This window comes from Callithrix jacchus, chromosome 1 (assembly GCF_049354715.1).
Source record: "Callithrix jacchus isolate 240 chromosome 1, calJac240_pri, whole genome shotgun sequence".
NCBI lineage: Eukaryota > Metazoa > Chordata > Mammalia > Primates > Cebidae > Callithrix > Callithrix jacchus.
In genome coordinates this window covers 80139240-80158841 of record NC_133502.1, presented here as the reverse complement: position 1 = coordinate 80158841, position 19602 = coordinate 80139240, and the positions used below count along the sequence as shown (strand labels likewise).

Here is a 19602-nt window from a genome sequence, read left to right as displayed (position 1 = left end):
ATCCAAATTTGACACCCTATCGTCAAAATTGAAAGAGCTAGAGGAGCAAGATCAAAAAAACTCAAAACCTAGCAGAAGACAAGAAATAACTAAGATCAGAGCTGAGCTGAAGGAGATAGAGACACGAAAAACCCTTCAAAAAATCAATAAATCCAAGAGCTGGTTTTTTGAAAAGATCAACAAAATAGACAAACCACTAGCCAGATTGATAAAAAAGCAGAGAGAACAACCAAATAGATGCAATAAAAAATGACAAAGGGGAAATCACCGCAGATTCCACAGAAATTCAAACCATCATCAGAGAATATTACAAACAACTCTATGTACATAAACTAGTAAACCTGGAAGAAATGGATAAATTCCTGAACTCCTGTGTCCTCCCAAGCCTGAACCAGGAGGAAGCTGAAACTATGAATAGACCAATAATAAGGTCAGAAGTTGAGGCAGCAATTAAGAGCCTACCACACAAAAAAAGCCTAGGTCCAGACGGGTTCACAGCCAAATTCTACCAGACACTCAAAAAGGAGGTAATACCATTCCTTCTGAAACTATTCCAAATAATCCAAAAAGAGGGAATCTTTCCCAAATCGTTTTATGAGACCAATATCATGCTGATACCAAAACCCGGCAGAGACCCAACAAGAAAAGAAAACTTCAGGCCAATATCCATGATGAACATAGATGCAAAAATCTTCAATAAAATATTGGCAAGCCGATTGCAACAGCAAATCAAAAAACTTATTCATCATGATCAAGTAGGATTCATCCCGGGGATGCAAGGCTGGTTCAACAGATGCAAATCTATAAACGTAATTCACCACATAAACAGAACCAAAAACAAAAACCACATGATTATCTCAATTGACGCAGAGAAGGCATTTGACAAAATTCAACAGCCCTTTATGCTAAAAACCCTCAATAAACTCGGTATCGATGGAACGTATCTCAAAGTAATAAAAGCTATTTATGACAAACCAACAGCCAACATCATACTGAATGGGCAAAAACTGGAAGCATTCCCTTTGAAATCCGGCACTAGACAAGGATGCCCTCTCTCACCACTCCTATTCAATATAGTACTGGAAGTTCTAGCCAGAGCAATCAGGCAAGAAAAAGAAATAAAGGGTATTCAAATAGGAAAGGTGGAAGCCAAATTGTCTCTATTTGCAGACGACATGATAGTATACCTAGAAGACCCCATCGCCTCAGCCCAAAAACTCCTGAAACTGATAAGCAACTTCAGCAAAGTCTCAGGATATAAAATCAATGTGCAAAAATCACAAGCATTCCTATACACCAATAACAGACTTAAAGAAAGCCAAATCAAGAAAAACTCCCATTCACAATTCACAAAAAGAATAAAATACCTAGGAATACAACTCACAAAAAACGTAAGGGACCTCTTCAAGGAAAACTACAAACCACTGCTCAACGAAATAAGAGAGGACACAAACAGATGCAGAAACATTCCATGTTCATGGTTAAGAAGAATTAATATTGTGAAAATGGCTATACTGCCCAAAGTAATTTACAGAATCAACGCTATCCCCATCAAGCTACAATTGACTTTCTTCACAGAACTGGAAAAAACCATCATGAACTTCAGATGGAACCAAAAGAGAGCCCGCATAGCCAAGTCAATTCTAAGCAAAAAGAACACAGCGGGGGGCATCACACTACCATATTTCCAAACTATACTACAAGGCTACAGTAATCAAAACAGCATGGTACTGGTACCAAAACAGAGATATAGACCAATGGAACAAAACAGAGGCCTCGCAGGCAACACAACATATCTACAACCATACAATCTTTGATAAACCTGACAAAAACAAGCAATGGGGAAAGGATTCCCTGTTTAATAAATGGTGTTGGGAAAACTGGCTAGCCATGTGCAGAAAGCAGAAACTGGACCCCTTCCTGACACCTTACACTAAAATTAACTCCAGATGGATTAAAGACTTAAACATAAGACCTGGCACCATAAAAACCCTAGAAGAAAATCAAGGCAAAACCATCCAGGACATAGGAGTAGGCAAGAACTTCATGAACAAAACACCAAAAGCATGGGCAACAAAAGCCAAAATACACAAATGGGACCTAATCAAACTCCACAGCTTCTGCACAGCAAAAGAAAGAGTCACTAGAGTGAATCGGCAACCAAAAGAATGGGAAAAAATTTTTGCAGTTTACCCATCTGACAAAGGGCTGATATCCAGAATTTACAAAGAACTCAAACAGATTTACGGGAAAAAAAAAAAAGTCCATTCAAAAATGGTCAAAGGATATGAACAGACACTTTACGAAAGAAGACATATATGAGGCCAACAATCATATGAAAAAATGCTCATCATCACTGGTCATTAGAGAGATGCAAATCAAAACCACACTGAGATACCATCTCATGACAGTTAGAATGGCGATCATTAAAAAATCTGGACACAACAGATGCTAGAGAGGATGTGGAGGAAAAGGAACACTTTTACACTGTTGGTGGGAGTGTAAATTAGTTCAACCATTGTGGAAGACAGTGTGGCAATTCCTCAAGGCCTTAGAAATAGAAATTCCATTTGACCCAGCAATCCCATTACTGGGTATATATCCAAAGGACTATAAATCGTTCTACTATAAGGACACATGCACATGAATGTTCATTGCAGCACTGTTTACAATAGCAAAGACCTGGAACCAACCCAAATGACCATTGATGATAGACTGGATTGGAAAAATGTGGCACATATACACCATGGAATATTATGCAGCAATCAGAAATGATGAGTTTGTGTCGTTTGTAGGAATATGGATGAATCTGGAGAACATCATTCTCAGCAAACTGACACAAGAACAGAAAATGAAATACCGCATATTCTCACTCATAGGCGGGTGATGAAAAATGAGAACACATGGACACAGGGAGGGGAGTACTAAACAGTGGGATCTATTGGGGGGAAAAGGGGAGGGCCAGCGGGGGGCGGGGAGGTGGGGAGGGATAGCCTGGGGAGAAATGCCAAATGTGGGTGAAGGGGAGAAAGGAAGCAAAACACACTGCCATGTGTGTACCTATGCAACTGTCTTGCATGTTCTGCACATGTACCCCCAAACCTAAAATGCAATAAAAGATTAAAAAAAAAAGACTAGTCTTTAACTCAAATGGATTAGTTTTTTAGATGAACTCAGACTTAACAAAACATTTTACTTTTTGTTACATGTAATCAAGGTATATATATTTTTTAAAAATCTAAAGTGATTTTTTTCATATTAATAAAATTCCAGATGTAGAATTCAATAAAATAATCTCTCCTTTCAATTTTACATTTGGAAATGTGTTCTGGTTTACATTTTTATGTCTAGGACTTCCAAATACTTTATTTTTCACTGTTCTTAGGGTCCAAGGTAGAGTGAGTTCTATCTTTTGCCTATTCTGATAGGCAAAAATGATTGACCTGAGATCTAGATTAAGACCATCTTATTGAATTCATTCAAGACCCAGTGAAGATTGACCTAAAACCTAAGAGTGGATCTGGAGCTTAAGAAAACTAATCTAGGGCCAATTTAGAATCAAACGATGCAGCTGAGTAGCTGAGGCACGTTGTTTATATTAACATTTACTGTGTACCTACTCTGTGCCAAGCACTGTATGAAGTGCTAAGGTTACTGTGCTGACCAAGACCTGACCTCATGGAGCAAAGTTGACAGGGCAGAAAAGTAAAGATATGGAATAATTACACAGTACATACTGTTTTAGTCTGCTCTTACACTGCTGATAAAGACATACCAGACTGGGTAATTTATAAAGGAAAGAGTTTTAATGAACTCATGGCTCCTCATGGCTGGAGAGGCCTTATAATTATGGTAGAAATTAAGGAGGAAGCAAGACACATCTTACATGGCAGCAAGCAAGAGATAACTTGTGCAGGGGAACTCCTTTTTATAAAACTGTCAGATCTTTATGTATTTATTTACTATCATGAGAACAGCACGATAAAGACCCACGCTCATGATTCGATTACCTCCCACCAGGCCCCTCCCATGACACATGGGATTGTGGGAGCTACAATCCAAGATGAGATTTAGCTGGGGACACAGCTAGACCATATCACATACTAGGAAGAAGTATGATGCAAGTGTATAATAGACCTGAAGTAGTCTGAGAGAGCAAGAAATCCTTCCCGCTGGAAATGGCATTTAGGCCAGACACAGTGACTCATGCCTGTAATCTCAGCACTTTAGGAGGCCAAGGTGGAGGACCACTTGAGTCCAGGGATTCAAGACCAGCATGGGCAATGAAGTGAGACTCCATCTTTACAAAAAAATTTTAAAAAGGATAGTTAAGCATGGTGGCATGTGCCTGTAATCCCAGCTACTCGGGAGGTTGAGGTGGGAGGATCACTTGAGCCAGGAAGGTCAAGAATATGGTAGGTTATGATTCCATCACTGCACTCCAACCTGGGTGACAGAGAAAGATCCTGTCTCTTAAAAAAGAGAAAAGACAATGGCATTTAATTGAAGATCTGAAGGTCAGACAGACATTTTCCTAGGCAAACATGGAGGGGTAAGAGTGTTCTAGGCCAGGGGTCCCCAACTCCAAGACAGCAATGACTGTCTTGTAGACTTTCCATTTAGGCACATAACTGAGTTGTGAACCAGACATATGAGTGTAAGGATTCAGATAGGTAAATAGGGCTGTTGAGTCCTGGACACTCGTTTGAGGTCCAGGTAGAAATCCAGGCTTGGAGAGAGAATGAGGTATTTGTGATGCACCAGATTTAAGCCATGGGAACAAAGCTGAAGGACTGGTCTTCTGGACAAGGACAGTATACTGTGGGAGCCCTGAGGAAACCTGGAATTACCCCGGGTCTAAAAAGCCACTTAAGAGCAATGTGGGGACCCAGGTGTCCTCACAGCATTCCTGAATCTGTGTAGTTTGCAAAGATTTGACTCATTTCCAGATTCCCCTGGATTGCAGGTCTTCCATGCTTTGTATCTCATTGTCTTAGCTGGGGATAGCTCAGGGACAGGACTGTGGATCTAGCTGTGAGAAACTGGAGTGGAGAGACCGTGGAGAAGGGCAGTGTCAATGCCACCCTCCTGTTGTGTCTGGGTCCTCACATTGTCATCCTTCACACGCTTTGCAACTCTCTAAAGGTGAACGAAGTATTCTCTTGAAAGCTCAAGTAGTGTATTACTAAATTCCACACCATCTATTGGTGAAATCTATTTTGCACTCACCTACAATCTCATTGGATTTGTTCCTATCCCTTCATGTCTTTGTTCTTTAAAAAATAGACTTTTTTCTAACTTTGAGAATTAAGTGCAAATTAATTTTAAAATTAAATTTGATCTTAGGGATCATGTACTAAACAGAAATGATCCAGAACAGGGAGGGGTAGCTCAGTACCACTGAGGAAGCGAATGCCTATTTAACATGTGTCAAACATGAGCTCCCTTTTGGGACCATGGCTTGCTCTGGGTACCGGGGAATATGATGAAGTATAACTCTCACAGCTCAATCTTTCTTATCTTTTAATTTTTCCTTTTCTACTCCAATCCTCTTACCACCAATTAAGATTTGGTGTTATATAGAAATATACCACCCCTGCTTAATTCTAGCCATAATCTCATTTTATTGTGAACCAATCTAATTTGGAGGAACTTCTAGGGAATTTCACCATGTTAAATGTTGTAAAACTCCTATTAGAGATGCCTTCAACTGACCTGGACCATGAACTGTGCTGTCACACGTACTTGCTTCTAGGAGATTCCAACACCAGGGAAAAGCATACCACTCAGTAGTGCAAAGACTGGCTATAACATGTTAAGATGTCTTTTGCAAAACAAGAGATATCTCAATGAATACTCAGTATTTGGTAACAGACACCCTAAAAGGTAAAAAAACAGAAAACATGCTGCAAGGAGTACTTTTCAGTGTCACTTACTGGTCCCTGGATGAGAAATGTTTGCATGCTGAATTATTCAATCAAAACCTAAGTACAAGTGATATCGGATAAGTTAGTCAGGAGGTTTTCTACTTTGGTTGGTGGGAAGAGAAAGTGTTCTTGGCCTTGTGCAAAAACCCCAATTATTACTTACTCTGGCTTAGAGGGTTTCTCCCTGGGCTTTGGGTAGTTTCCACCCAAATGCATGTGCTCATCAGTACGATGCTGAAGACTCAAGGTCCCTCTGCACACTCCCAAGTGCTCTCTCGGTGCAGCACTCTCCTCTCTCTGGAACTCTGCCTTTTGAACCTGAGACACTATGGCCTCTCCGCTTTCCCAGCAATTTGTGCCCCAGCTCAGGGGGATCACTGGCAACCTGCCTGGATTCCCCTTCTTGTGTCATTACCTAGAGACTCTCCAGGCTGTAAGCTAGGGCAATCATGGGGCTCACCTCTGTTTGTTCCCATCTTTCAGGGATCATTGCACTTTGTTGACTCATGTCCAAGGTCTTGAATACCATTGTCTCATTTATTTTTGTCTGCATTTCTTAGTTGTTTCAGGCATGAAATCCAGTTCCACTTACTTTATCTTGGCTAGAAGCAAAATCCCTCTAGAGCTATTTTAAAGTTGTTAAGATTGTTTTCAGTGCTCATTTTTTGAGGCCCCAATCCGAAGGATAACAAACCCGTGAAGGTAATCTATATCTAAGAGTAAACTTTTATCTTATGGCAAAGTGAAATGAAAGATTTTAACTATTCTTTTAAAATCCTTTTCTTGAGTCACTAATTTAATATACAGTTATAGTTTCTCTGTAAAGGATTTTTTAAAATTAACAGTAACTTCCTTACAAATCATTTTTATATTAATGAAATTGTTATGAAGACTAAGTTTAATAGTTAATGAAACTGCTGGAGATTTACCTTTTCAGGCATATTTTTACATATTTATTCATTTAGTTTTACATATTTTTGATGCCTTTAAAAAATTTCCTCAGTATTTTCATGGGCTCTTAAATAGCTCACCAGCTCTAGCAGTTGGGCCTATAGTGCCTAGTGGATAAAAGAGCCCTGCTTTCTTCTGGAGTTCAGAGTGTTTTAACATCACCCATAGCCTCTGAGCTTGGGAAGCCCTTTGTTTCCAATACAATAAGACACAGAGGTAATTTTCACATTTCCCTCTCTTAGGTATTAGGCAGGAATATGGTTGTCCCCTTGGCTAAAACTATGACCTTTAATTCAGCTTGATCCCAGGACCTCAAGACCAGCCTGGGTGACACAGCAGAAATCCCATCTCTACAAGAATTAAATACAAATTAGTCAGGCATGGTGGTGTGCACTTGTATTCCCAGCTACTCAGGAGGCTGAGGTGGGAGGATCGCTTGAGCCCGGGAGGTAGAGGCTGCAGTGAGCCAAGATTGCACCCCTGCACTCCAGCATGGGCAGCAGAGTAAAGCCCCGTTTCTTTCTTTCTTTTTTTTCTTTTGAGACAGAGTTTCGCTCTTGTTACCCAGGCTGGAGTGCAAAGGTGCGATCTCGGCTCACCACAACCTCCGCCTCCTGGATTCAGGCAATTCTCCTGCCTCAGCCTCCTGAGTAGCTGGGATTACAGGTACATGCCACCATGCCCAGCTAATTTTTTGTATTTTTAGTAGAGACGGGGTTTCACCATGTTGACCAGGATGGTCTCGATCTCTTGACCTCGTGATCCACCAGCCTCGGCCTCCCAAAGTGCTGGGATTACAGGCTTGAGCCACAGTGCCCAGCCAAGCCCTGTTTCAAAACAAAGGAAAGGAAAGGTAAGGAGAGGAGAGAGGAGGGGAGGGGAGGGGAGGGGAGGGGAGGGGAGGGAAAAGGAGAGAAAACAACACACTTCCATGCCCACTCCTGTTCATCATGCCTAGAACAGGGCCTGAGAATCTGCATTTTCATTGAGTTCCCACTTGATGCTGCTGCTGTTTCTGGTCCAGGGACCACATTTTGAGAACCAGTGGAATTGAGACTGGGATGTTTGGAAGAGTGCTGATCTTCCCAGCTGTGCGTGAGGATTCAGTGGCATGTGACATAAGACAGGCTCGGCCATGTGCCATGGCTCACACCTGTAATCCCAACACTTTGGGAGGCTGAGGTGGGTCAACTTAGCCCAGGAATCCAAGACCAGCCTGGGCAACATAGATGGACCTTATCTCTACAAAAAAAAAAAAAAGAAAGAAAAGAAAAGAAAAAAAAGAGAACGCTCCATAAACATCAGCTCTCATTTATTATGATATATATAATATATCTTTTACCATATTTCATGGACTCTAAGGTGCCATCAATGGAAAGGAGCATCCTGATTGAAATGTGAGAAGCTCTGCCTTTTAGAACCAGTGAAATAGAGTAGAACCATCAGACCCACAGGCGCGCTCCCCTGCCGCTCAATCAGGTGTTTCTCTGAGCACCGGGCTCCTGGTGGACAGCCTTGGAAGGGATGACCTCTCTGGCCATTTCATGGGTGAAGGAGACGGGGACATGGGGGGTGGCAGATCTGGGAGACCAGCCCTAGGCCCTGTCCTCCCTGTTGGTCACAGTAAACGTGGAGGAAGCAGCATGCCCAGCCCCAGTGCCAGGCTGGTGGTAGCCCCTGACGTCTGGCTGCTGGCAGGGCCCGGGGCTCTGTTGCACAGGTGGCCATCGCAGCAGGCAGTGGTGAGGCTGTAGGTGACGCCCTTGTAGCTGACAGGTTCCTCACGGCCGCACCTGGTGGCTTGCACGCAGCCTTTGTTGATGACGGAACTGGGGCGATCCCGTGGCCTGTGAAGCAGTCCTCATCATCACCACAGCGCATGGGGGTGCCAGGACACTGCGTGGAGTCGGTGAGCTCACAGAAGATGCAGTCCTTGACACTCGTTGTGCCTGGGGTCAGAGCCATCACCAGAAGCAGCAGCCAGCCCAGGACCATGGTGGCCTGGCAATGTTGACACTGCCCCAGCCAGGCTGCAGGCTTCCTGGACCTCCCGGAACCACTGAATGAAGGACCTCCCAGAACGCCTCCTGCCCACAGGACTTAGGTCCTGGTCCTGGACTCCCAGGGTCAGCGCCTGGACTGTCCTCTGTTCCCGATGCCCTGTGTCCCTCTAGGTCCTGGGGATAAAGGGGAGCAGTGGCTGCTGCCCCCAACAAGTCTGTGAATGGAATGAGTGAGTGACCTCACAGACCCCTCAGGGTTCCTACTGGCTGCTCTGGGGATGAGGTCACAGGTGAGAGGAGTGAATGTCACAATCCAAGGGGTAGCCTGCCCACTGACCTGCCAGAGCACAAGAGGACTCTGACACCCCTGCCAAGGTGAAGATGCCCGGAACCCAGAGGACGCTGGTCACAAGCTTGTCCACATTTTCTGTGCTGCACCCGCCAAGGGCTTGACTTCAGCCTCACACCCTCTGTGGTGACCATGTTTTCCAGATGGGCATACTGAGGCTGGGGAAGGGAAGGTGATACATCCGGGGTCCCTGAGTCAGGATGAGGGCCCAGGTTCATTGAATGCCAAAGAGGTTGGGAAAGAAGAGGGTGTATCAACTCTTGCTGTGTGCCAAGATCCATGCTCAGTGCTTGCTTGCTTTTTTTTTTTGCGACGGAGTTTGCTCTTGTTGCCTAGGCTGGAGTGCAATGGTACGATCTTGGCTCACTGCAACCTCAACCTTCTGGGTTCAAGCAACTCTCCTGCCTCAGTCTCCCAAGTAGCTGGGATTACAGATGCATGCACCACCATGCCCGGCTAATTTTGTATTTTTAGTAGAGACGGGTTTCACCATGTTGATCAGGCCAGTCTCGTGACCCACACACCTTGGTGTCCCAAAGTGCTGGGATTACAGGCGTGAGCCACCATGCCTGTCCATTTTATATATTTTTTACTTTTATTTTTATGTAAAACTATTGCCTGGGCATGGTGGCTCACGCCTGTAATCCCAGCACTTTGGGAGACCAAGGCGGGCAGATCATCTGAGGGTGGGAGTTTGAGATCAGCCTGGCCAACATGGTGAAACCCCATACTACTAAAAGTACAAAATTTAGCCAGGCATGGTGGTACATGCCTGTAATCCCAAGCTACTTGGGAGGCTGAGGCAGGGAGAATAGCTTAAACTTGGGAGGTGGAGATTATTGTGAAACAAGATCATGCCACTGCACGCCAGCCTAGGTGACAGAGCAAGACTGTCTCAAAAAAAAAGAAAAATTAACAGGGCCGGGTGCGGTGGCTCAAGCCTGTAATCCCAGCACTTTGGGAGGCCAAGGCGGGTGGATCACGAGGTCAAGAGATCGAGACCATCCTGGTCAACATGGTGAAACCCCGTCTCTACTAAAAATACAAAAAATTAGCTGGGCATGGTGGTATGTGCCTGTAATCCCAGCTACTCAGGAGGCTGAGGGAGGAGAATTGCCTGAACCCAGGAGGCGGAGGTTGCGGTGAGCCTAGATTGCACCATTGCACTCCAGCCTGGGTAACAAGAGCGAAACTCCATCTCAAAAAAGATCCTTAGAGATAGGATCTTGCTCTGTCACCTAGGGTGAAGTGTGGTGGCACAATCTTGGCTCACTGCAGCCTTGACCTACCAGGCTCAAGTGATTCTTCTGGCTGAGACTCCGGGGTAGCTGGGACTACAGGCACGCACCACCATGCCCGGCAAATTTTATTAAATTTTTTGTAGAGATGGGGTCTCGCTCTATTGCCCAGGCTGGTCTTGAACTAGCCTCAAGCATTCCTCCTTCCTTGCCTTCTGGGATTACAGGCATCAGCCACCGCACCCAGCCGTCCTAGATTTTGGCTCTATAGTGCAGATGAGCACTGCAGGGAGCAGGAATGTGGAGTTTGGTGTGCAGCTAGGCAGCAGCTGGGTCTTACAACAATCCCTGTGAGTGTCTGGAAGTGAATTCAATCTCTTTCCAAGGAAGAAAACTGAGGCACTGAGGTGTTCCTAAGTGGGGACCAGGTATAGCCCAGGTTTAAACTCCAGTCGGATTCCAGATAAGTTTTTTTTTTTTTTTTTTTTTTTTGAGATAGTCTCACTCTGTCACCCAGGCTGGAGTGCAGTGGTGAGATCTTGGCTCACTGTAACCTCCGCCTCCTGAATTCAAGCAATTCTCCTGCCTCAGCCTCCTGAGTAGCAGGATTATAGGCATGCACCACCATGCCTGGTTAATTTCTGTATTTGTAGTACAGATAGGGCTTCACTATGTTGGTCAGGCTGGTCTCGAACTCCTGACTTTGTGGCTTTTTGGGGGGGTGGGGGGAACAGGGTCTTGCTCTGTTGCCCAGGCTGGAATGCAGTGGTATGATCACAGCTTACTGCAGCCTCAGTCTACCAGGCTCAGCCAGGCACGGTGGCTCACACCTATAATCCCAGCACTTTGGGAGGCTGAGGTGAGTTGATCACCTGAGGTCAGGAGTTTGAGACCAGCCTGCTGGCCAACGTGGTGACATCTCATCTCTACTAAAAATACAAAAAAATAGCTGGCCATGGTGGCGGGCACCTGCAATCCCAGCTACTCAGGAGGCTGATGCAGGAGATTCACTTGAACTCAGGAGGTGGAGGTTGCAGTGAGCCAAGATTGTGCCGTTGTACTCCAGCCTGGGCAGCAGAAACTCTCAAAACAAATTTTTTTTTCCAAGGCTCAAGGGATCCTTCCACCTCAGTCTCCCAAGTGGCTGGGAGTGCAGGTGTTTGCTACCACACCTGGCTGTTGTTTTTGATTTTTTTTGTAGAGACAGGGTCTTGCCAGGTTGCCCAGGCTGGTGTCAAACTCCTGGGCTCAAGCAACCCTCCTGCCTCAGCCTCCCAAAGTGTGAGTCACCATGCCTAGCCATGATTATAATATTAAGTGTCTTAACTTGGGCTCTCTTTACACCATCCCTTCAGGGTGGAGACTTCAGTTCTCCCCATTCTACAAACTGGGAAGCTGAGGCTGGAGAGGTCAGGACTCGCCTGAGGTCCTACAGCCTCCCCTGGGACCCGGCTGGGGGTGGGGGCAGGGCTGGGACTTGGGGGGTGTTATGGAGGCCCTGACCCGTCATTCCCTGGCCCCCAGCTTCATGTGGAGTGACGCCCACCTGCACCGAGGTCTGGTGACCCTGCTGACCGGTGAAATCGCAGCCTCCTTCAGCCTTGAGTTCCGGACACTGAATGCAACCTCTTGGCCGCTCCCACCTGCACCCCCCCAGGGACCCTCAGTCATGAGGGGCCTGCAGCGGGGCCATAGCCCACACTGCATGTCCCGCCGCTGCTCTGTGGCCCCTGCATCGCCTCCACCGCCTGACGGTCCGCTGGCCCACCACCTGGCCGCCTGTCAAGTATCCCCTGCCGCCCCGGGGCTGACACTCAGTGACATCCTAAGGAGCATGCAGCACCCCCGGACCTCCAGCGGTCCCCTGGCCTGGCCCAGCCACTCCCTGTGGGACCTAAGCCGCCTGTCCCAGCTGTCTGGCTCCAGTGATGGGGACAATGAGGTGAGGCTTTGCGGCTGATGCCAGAGGAGATGGAACCTAGAAAGAGGAGGGCATTTGCCAGGTTGTGCAGCCTGGCTCCGGGGACCCTGTTCCAAGCCACAGAGCAGGAGGCGTTTCCTGAGGGCCCATGCCCTAGATTCCTAATGGCATCGTTTGTTCATTTCCTGCACCCCTACTGCGTGCCGGGCAGGTGATGCTGGGTGGTGTGGGGCAGAGACAGGAGAGCCCTGGGTGCAAATCCTGGCACAACACACTAGGTGAGGGATGGGGGGAAGCCAAGGACTTGACTTCTCTGAACCTCAGTATCTTCATCTAGGAATGGGTGGAGCAAGGGCACTCATTCTGGGTTTGGCTAGGGGAGGAAACCATGTGTCGGAAACCATGCGGCTAAATGAAATAGAGCGGTAATGATACAACAATGCATTCCTGAACCAGAGAGTTCGAGACCAGCCCGGCCAACGTGGTGAAACCCCGTCTCTACTAAAAGTACAGAAAGATTAGCTGGGTGTGGTGGGCACACCTGTAGTTCCAGCTACTCGGGAGACTAAGGCAGAATCAGTAGCAGTGAGCCGAGATCGTTCCACTGCACTCTAGCCTGGCAACAGAGTGAGACTGTCTCAAAATAATAATAATAAACAATAAATAGGCCAGCTGTGGTGGCTCATGCCTGTAATCCCATGGGAGGCCGAGGTGGGCAGATCACGAGGTCAGGAGTTGGAGACCAGCCTGACCAACATAGTGAAACCCTGTCTCTACTCAAAATACAGAAATTAGCCTGGTGTGGTGGTGGGCGCTGTAATCCCAGCTATTCAGGAGGCTGACGCAGGAGAATCACTTGAACCCGGGAGGCAGAGGTTGCAGTGAGCTGAGATAACGCCATTGCACTCCAGTCTGGGTGACAGAATAAGACTCCAGCTAATAAATAAATACATTCCTGAAGTGGAATTGATTAATTTCGTGACATCCTCATCCCAGGCCAGGAAGGCTACTTTTTTTTTTTTTGAGGTAGGGTCTTGCTCCGAAATGTCCTGGGAATCAAGAATTGTCCCCCTCTGTCCCAGACAAGGAAGGCTCCTAGCTGGAGAGGAGACGGGGGATGGGCAGGGGACAGGTCCTCACCTCCACCTGGTTCTGAGTACCCTCACCCAGCATCCCCTCTCTGGGCAAATATTTGCACCCCCTGGCAGATGCCAGTGCTTCTGGTTCCTCCCCAGCTGCAGAGGTGGCGACCCAGCTCCCTGTCCACTCTGTAGGTTGCGGGGGGGATCCCAGGCCTGCCCTCTCACTTCCACACTTCCCCCTCCGGCTCCCTTCACCGTCCTCCTTGCCTGCCTCCTCCTCTGCAGCCCACTCCTTTCTGTCCCTCCTCCTGCTGCGTTCCTGCCTCTGCCTCCTCCCCTTTCACCCCCTCCCCCGCTTCCTCTCTTTCCTTTTTCCTCCTCCCTCACCTTCTCCCTTACCCCTTCCTCCTCTTTTACCTCCCCTCCCACCTTTTTTTTTTTTTGGAGACAGGGTTTCACTCTGTCTTCCAGGCTGGAATGCAGTGACGTGATCTCGGCTCACTGTAGCCTCAACCTCCTGGGCTCAAGCAATCCTTCCACCTCAGCCTCCCAAGTAGCTAGGAATAGAGGTGCATCCATCACACCCAGCTAATTTTTGTATTTTTTGTAGAGATGAGGTCTCACTGTGTTGCCCAGGTTGGTCTCAAACTCTTGAACTTAAGCAATCCAAAGTGCTGGGACTAGAGGCATGAGCCATCACACCCAGTCTCCCTGTCTCCTCCCTTCCCTCCTTTCCCTCCCTCATCCTCTCTTTCCACCTACCTCACATCCTCTATCACTTTCTTTTCTGTTTTGTTTTTTGAGACTGAGTCTCGCTCTGTCACCCAGGCTGGAGTGCAGTGGTGAGATCTCAACTCACTGCAGGCCCTGCCTTCCAGGTTCAAGTGATTCTCCTGTCTCAACCACCTGAGTAGCTGGGATTACAGGTGCCCGCCACCATGCCTGGCTAATTTTTCTATTTTTAGTAGAGATGGGGTTTCACCATGTTGGCCAGGCTGGTCTCAAACTCCTGACCTCAAGTGATCCGCCTGCCTCTGCCTCCCAAAGTGCTGGGATTACAGGCATGAGCCACCGCGCCTGGCTGCCTATCACTTTCCCTGCTTCTCTCTTGCATCACCTCCTGCCTTCTCTGGCTCTGGGATGCCCCCAGGTCCCTACCCCAGCCTCTTCTCACCTCCCTCTCTTTCCCTCCACAGGTCAAGAAGTCCTGGGGCTCCAAGGACACCCCAGCCAAGGCTCTGATAAGGCAGCGGGCACTGGAGGAGGCCCCTGGGGGGAGACAGACTCCCGACTTCCGCTGCCATGGCCCCAGCCCTGGGGTAGTGCCCTGCCCCTGCCCCCTACCCACCATCTCCACTCTATGTCCCCAGCCCAAAGGTGGCTCGGTGGGGATGCTACACTGAAACTTTCTGAGCCCAGAGGTGTCAGGCCTTCAGACTGGGTCCCCCGGCCAGGAGTTGGAGGGCCACCCTGACCAGGATCCCAAGCCAAATAATCTGCTGGCCCACCCAAGGAGCAGAGCCAGACGACTGTCAGCTCAGAGCCCCCTGCCTTGGACAAGGCTTCAGGCCTCGGTGTGAAGCAGAGGGTCGTTCTTGCCTTGTTCTGCAACTTGGGGCCAGCCGGGTGTGGAGGCACACACCTATGATCCCGGCATTTCCAGAGGCTGAGGTGGGAGGGTTGCTTGAGGCCAGGAGTTGCGGACCAGCCTGGGCAACACAGTAAGACCCCATCTCTACAATAAATAAAACAAATCAGCTGGATGTGATGGCGCACGCCTGTAGTCCCAGCTACTCCGGAGGCTGAGGTGGGAGGGTCACTTGAGCTCAGGCGGTAGAGGCAGCAGTGAGCCAAGATCATGTCATTGTGCTCCAGCCTGGGTGACACAGCAAGAGGCTGTCTCCTAAAAAAAAAAAAAAAAAAAAAGCTGGGTGAGGTGGCTCACTCCTGTTATCCCAGCACTGAAGGCAGGTGTATCACCTGAGGTCAGGAGTTCAAGACCAACCTGACCAACATGGTGAAACCCCACCTCTCCTAAATACAGAAACTAGCCAGGCATGATGGTGGTGCACGCCTGTAATCCCAGATACTTGGGAGGCCAAGACTGGAGAATTGCTTGAACCTGGGAGGCAGAGGTTGCAGCAAGCCAAGATCACACTATTGCACTCCAGCCTGGGCAACAGAACAAGACTCCATCTCAAAAAAAGGACTTGGGCAAGCCCATTGCCTGCACCTCAGTGTCGCAGCCCAGAAAATGGGCTGGAAATGTCCACAAGCTGCAGATCCTAAAAAGCACAGGCGCTGCTAAAGAGGGTCGGGCCTTCCTGAGGAGAGACCGGCTTGGGCCCTGAGCTGGAGCTGTGGCGGGAAGATGAGGAGTTGCTGCCAAGCACACTGTGCCCAGGAGTTGTGGGGAAACTGAGGCGAGGAGCTGAATAATGAAGGACTGGAGGGTAGTGCAGCCACAGCCACTGGGGAAAGGGGTGGGTGGCAGGACTTTCTGTGGGTGCTGAGGGGGCAGGTCTGCTGGAGCTCCGCTTTATCTCTGCTTGGAATAAAAGCGCTTCATGCCAAAAACATGTGTTATCACAGCCTGGCTCCGAATCCAGGAGTCCACAACCCAGCCCCCTCCTCCTTCAGACAGAAGTCCAGGCCTCAAACCCTCCTCCCTCAGACCCCGGAGTCCAGATCCCAGCCCCTCCTCCCTCAGACCCCGGAGTCCAGATCCCAGACCCTCTTCCCTCAGACCCAGGAGTCCAGATCCTAGCCCCTCCTCCCTCAGACCCAGGAGTCCAGATCCCAGCCCCTCCTCCCTCAGACCCAGGTGTCCAGGTCCCCAGACCCTCCTCCTTCAGACCCAGGAGTCTAGGTCCCCAGCCCCTCCTTCTTCAGACCCAGGGGTCCCTACCTTCAGCCACTCCTCCCTCAGACCCAGGAGTCCAGGTCCCTAGCCCCTCCTCCCTCAGACATGGGAGTCCAGGCCCCCAGCCCCTCCTCCCTCAGACACAGGGGTCCAGGTCCCAGCCCCTCCTCCCTCAGACCCAGGAGTCCAGGCCCCCAGCCCCTCCTCCCTCAGATCCAGGAGTCCAGGTCCCCAGCCCCTCCTCCCTCAGACCCTGGAGTTTAGGTCCCCAGTCCCTCCTCCCTCAGACCCAGGAGTCCAGGTCCCCAGCCCCTCCTCCCTCAGACCCAGGAGTCCAGACCCCACACCATTTTTTCTCAGACCCAGGAGTCCAGGCCCCCAGCCCCTCCTCCTTCACACTCAGGAAGCTAAACCCCCAGACCATCTTTCCTCAGACTCTGGAGTCCAGGCCCCCAGCCCGTCCTCTCTCAGACCGGGGAGTCAGGCCCCGTCCGGGAAGGTGAGATACCCAGCGCTGGGTTCCCGCAGCACCTTTGCGTCCGGGTGGAGATTCTGAGTTGGGGACCCTCCGGAGGCCTTGGTGTGGATTCTCCACGCCCAGCTGCATGCCCTACCACCTCCACAGCACATCAAGGAACCTGGGCAAAAGCAACGTGTTTATTCTCAGGGTCACGGGTGCGAGGGCTCAGAGGGCTGGCCCAGGCCGGGGCCCGGACTGGGACTGGGGCTGGGCTTTGGCTCGGGGCTGGGCTCAGGGCCCGGGCTGTCGTCCTCCTCCGGGTCTTCATCCCAGGCGAAGGTCGGCATCCCTTGCATCTGCTTGAGGTAGACGGGATCGAACGCATCACTCTGGGCCACCGCGAAGTGGTTCTTCCAGTCGCCGCAGAACCCTGGAGGGGAGGGGGGATTGGGGTGAGGAGCCTCTGGGGAGCACCACGCCCCTACCTCCCACATTCCAGCACCCTCTTTCCTCCTCCCGGCCCTTGCTGAGCCGTTCCCTGTGCCAGAAACTCCGTCACCCCCACCCTCCACCTTGCCCCCTTTGTGTCCTTTGGTGAGGGAGTCTTGGCCCTTCTACCAGTCACCTGGCGCCGTTCTCACCTCGGGTCTCACTGGCCCCGCTCCTGCAGGCTTCCTGCCTTCCTCCCCTTATCCAGGACCCCTTAAGTCTCTGCCCAGAACCTCTGTCTCCACCCCCTAATTCCTACCCACCTTACAGCCCGTGTCACCTCCTTTGCGATCAGTCCCAACCCTCCCCTGCTAGAACGAGGCCACCTGTTTCAGTGTCCCCACAACACTCCATGCTGCTGCTATCACTGCTCAGACACGGAAGGGACCCCCTTCTGCAGACGCTGTGCTCAGGGCTTGCAACCAGTTTGCTGATTGGTGAAGCAAGTGAGCCTTGGGAACCCTCTAAGCCTCAGTTTTCTTTTTTGCCTTTTTTTTTTTTTTTTTTTTTGAGACAGAGTCTTATTGTGTTGCCCAGGCTGGAGTGCAGTGGTGTGATCTTCTCTCACTGCATCCTCCGTCTCCCAGGTTCAAGGGATTCTCCTGCCTTAGCCTCCTGAGTAGCTGGAATCACAGACATCTGCCACCAAGCCCGGCTAATTTTTGTATTTTTAGTAGAGATGGGGTTTCACCACCTTGGCCCGGCTGGTCTTGAACTCCTGACCTCGTGATCTGCCCACCTCGACCTCCCAAAGTACTGGGATTACAGGTGTGAGACAATGCACCCAGCCCAAGTCTCAGTTTTCTCACTGTGGGGCTATCACTGGGGCATCACCACTTAACTGGAAACCTGGAGCTGATGGCATTCAGGTGACTGTAGTTTGCCTTTTTTTTTTTTTTGAGATGGAATTTCATTTTTATTGGCTAGGCTGGAGTGCAATGGTGTGATCTCAGCTCACTGCAACCTCTGCCTCCCAGGTTCAAGCGATTCTCCTACCTTAGCCTCCTGAGTAGCTGGATCACGCCCAGCTAATTTTTTGTATATATATATATATATATATTTTTTTTTTTTTTTTAGTAGAGACAGGGTTTCATTATGTTGGCCAGGCTGCTCTGGAACTCACAACCTCAGGTGATCCACCTGCCTCGGCCTCCCAAAGTGCTGGGATTTCAGGCATGAGCCATGGCTCCCGGCTGCGTAGTTTGCCTTTTAGCAAGTGCATGTGCCCCATGTTACCCAACACCCTTAGTGAGGTCATTGTAGGGGGAGCTTCCTGGGGTGGGTTGAATAATGACTCCCCCCATTATTAAAAAAAAGAACCCACGTTCTTTTTTTTTTTTTGAGACTGAGTCTCTGTCACCCAGGCTGGAGTGCAACTTCTGCCTCCTGGATTCAAGCGATTTTCCTGCCTCAGCCTCTCGAGTAGCTGGGATTACAGGCGTGTGCCACCATGCCCAGCTAATTTTTATATTTTTACTAGAGATGGGGGTTTCACCATGTTGGTCAGGCTGGTCTTGAACCCCTTACCTCGTGATCCACCAGCCTCAGCCTCCCAAAATGCTGGATTACAGGTGTGAGCCACTGCACCTGGCCTACCATAGCCACACTCTAATCCTTGGAACCTATGAATATGTGACCTTAAGTGGCAAAAGGGATTTTGCAGATAATTAAATTAAGCTAAAGATCTGGAGATCGGGAGAGGACCCTGAAGTATCTGGGTGGGCTCAGTGTCATCCTCACATGGGTCTCTGTAAAAGAGAGGAAGGGGCCAAGCGCGGTGGCTCACGCCTGTAATCCCAGCACTTTTGGAGGCTGAGGCGGGTGGATCACAAGGTCAAGAGATCGAGACCATCCTGGTCAACATGGTGAAACCCCGTCTCTACTAAAAATACAAAAATTAGCTGAGCATGGTGGCGCGTGCCTGTAATCCCAGCTACTCAGGAGGCTGAGGTAGGAGAATTGCCTACTCAGGAGGCGGAGGTTGCAGTGAGCCAAGATTGCGCCATTGCACTCCAGCCTGGGTAATAAGAGCGAAACTCAGTCTCAAAAAAAAAAGAGAGGAAGGGCTGGATGCAGTGACTCATGCCTGTAATCCCAGCACTCTGGGAGGCTGAGATGGTGGATCACGAGGTTAGGAGTTCAAAACCAGCTGGGCCAAGATGGTGAAACCCCATCTCTACTAAAAACTACAAAAATTATCCAGGTGCAGTGGCAGGCACCTGTAATCCCAGCTACTCGGGAGACTGAGGCAGTAGAATCACTTGTACCTGGGAGGCGGAGGTTGTGGTGAACCGAGATCACACCACCGTACTCCTGGGC

General features: G+C 49.3%; 2 protein-coding genes across 2 annotated transcripts; one reads left to right on the top strand and one right to left on the bottom strand.

Annotated features, from left to right (window-relative positions):
* Window positions 1-8180: 8180 nt before the first annotated feature.
* On the bottom strand, window positions 8181-9109 carry LOC103791964 (sperm acrosome membrane-associated protein 4-like). The gene is given in 2 exon segments (XM_008993049.5): window positions 8181-8708; window positions 8711-9109. Coding segments are annotated over 2 exon segments (375 nt in total). The 5' UTR covers window positions 8874-9109; the 3' UTR covers window positions 8181-8496.
* Window positions 9110-9212: 103 nt separating this feature from the next.
* On the top strand, window positions 9213-15234 carry LOC100387299 (protein FAM83E-like). The gene is made up of 3 exons (XM_035291733.3): window positions 9213-9256; window positions 11993-12410; window positions 14668-15234. The coding sequence occupies exons 2-3, from the start codon at window positions 11997-11999 to the stop codon at window positions 14872-14874; spliced, it is 621 nt and encodes a 206-aa protein (XP_035147624.1). The 5' UTR covers window positions 9213-9256; window positions 11993-11996; the 3' UTR covers window positions 14875-15234.
* Window positions 15235-19602: the final 4368 nt, after the last annotated feature.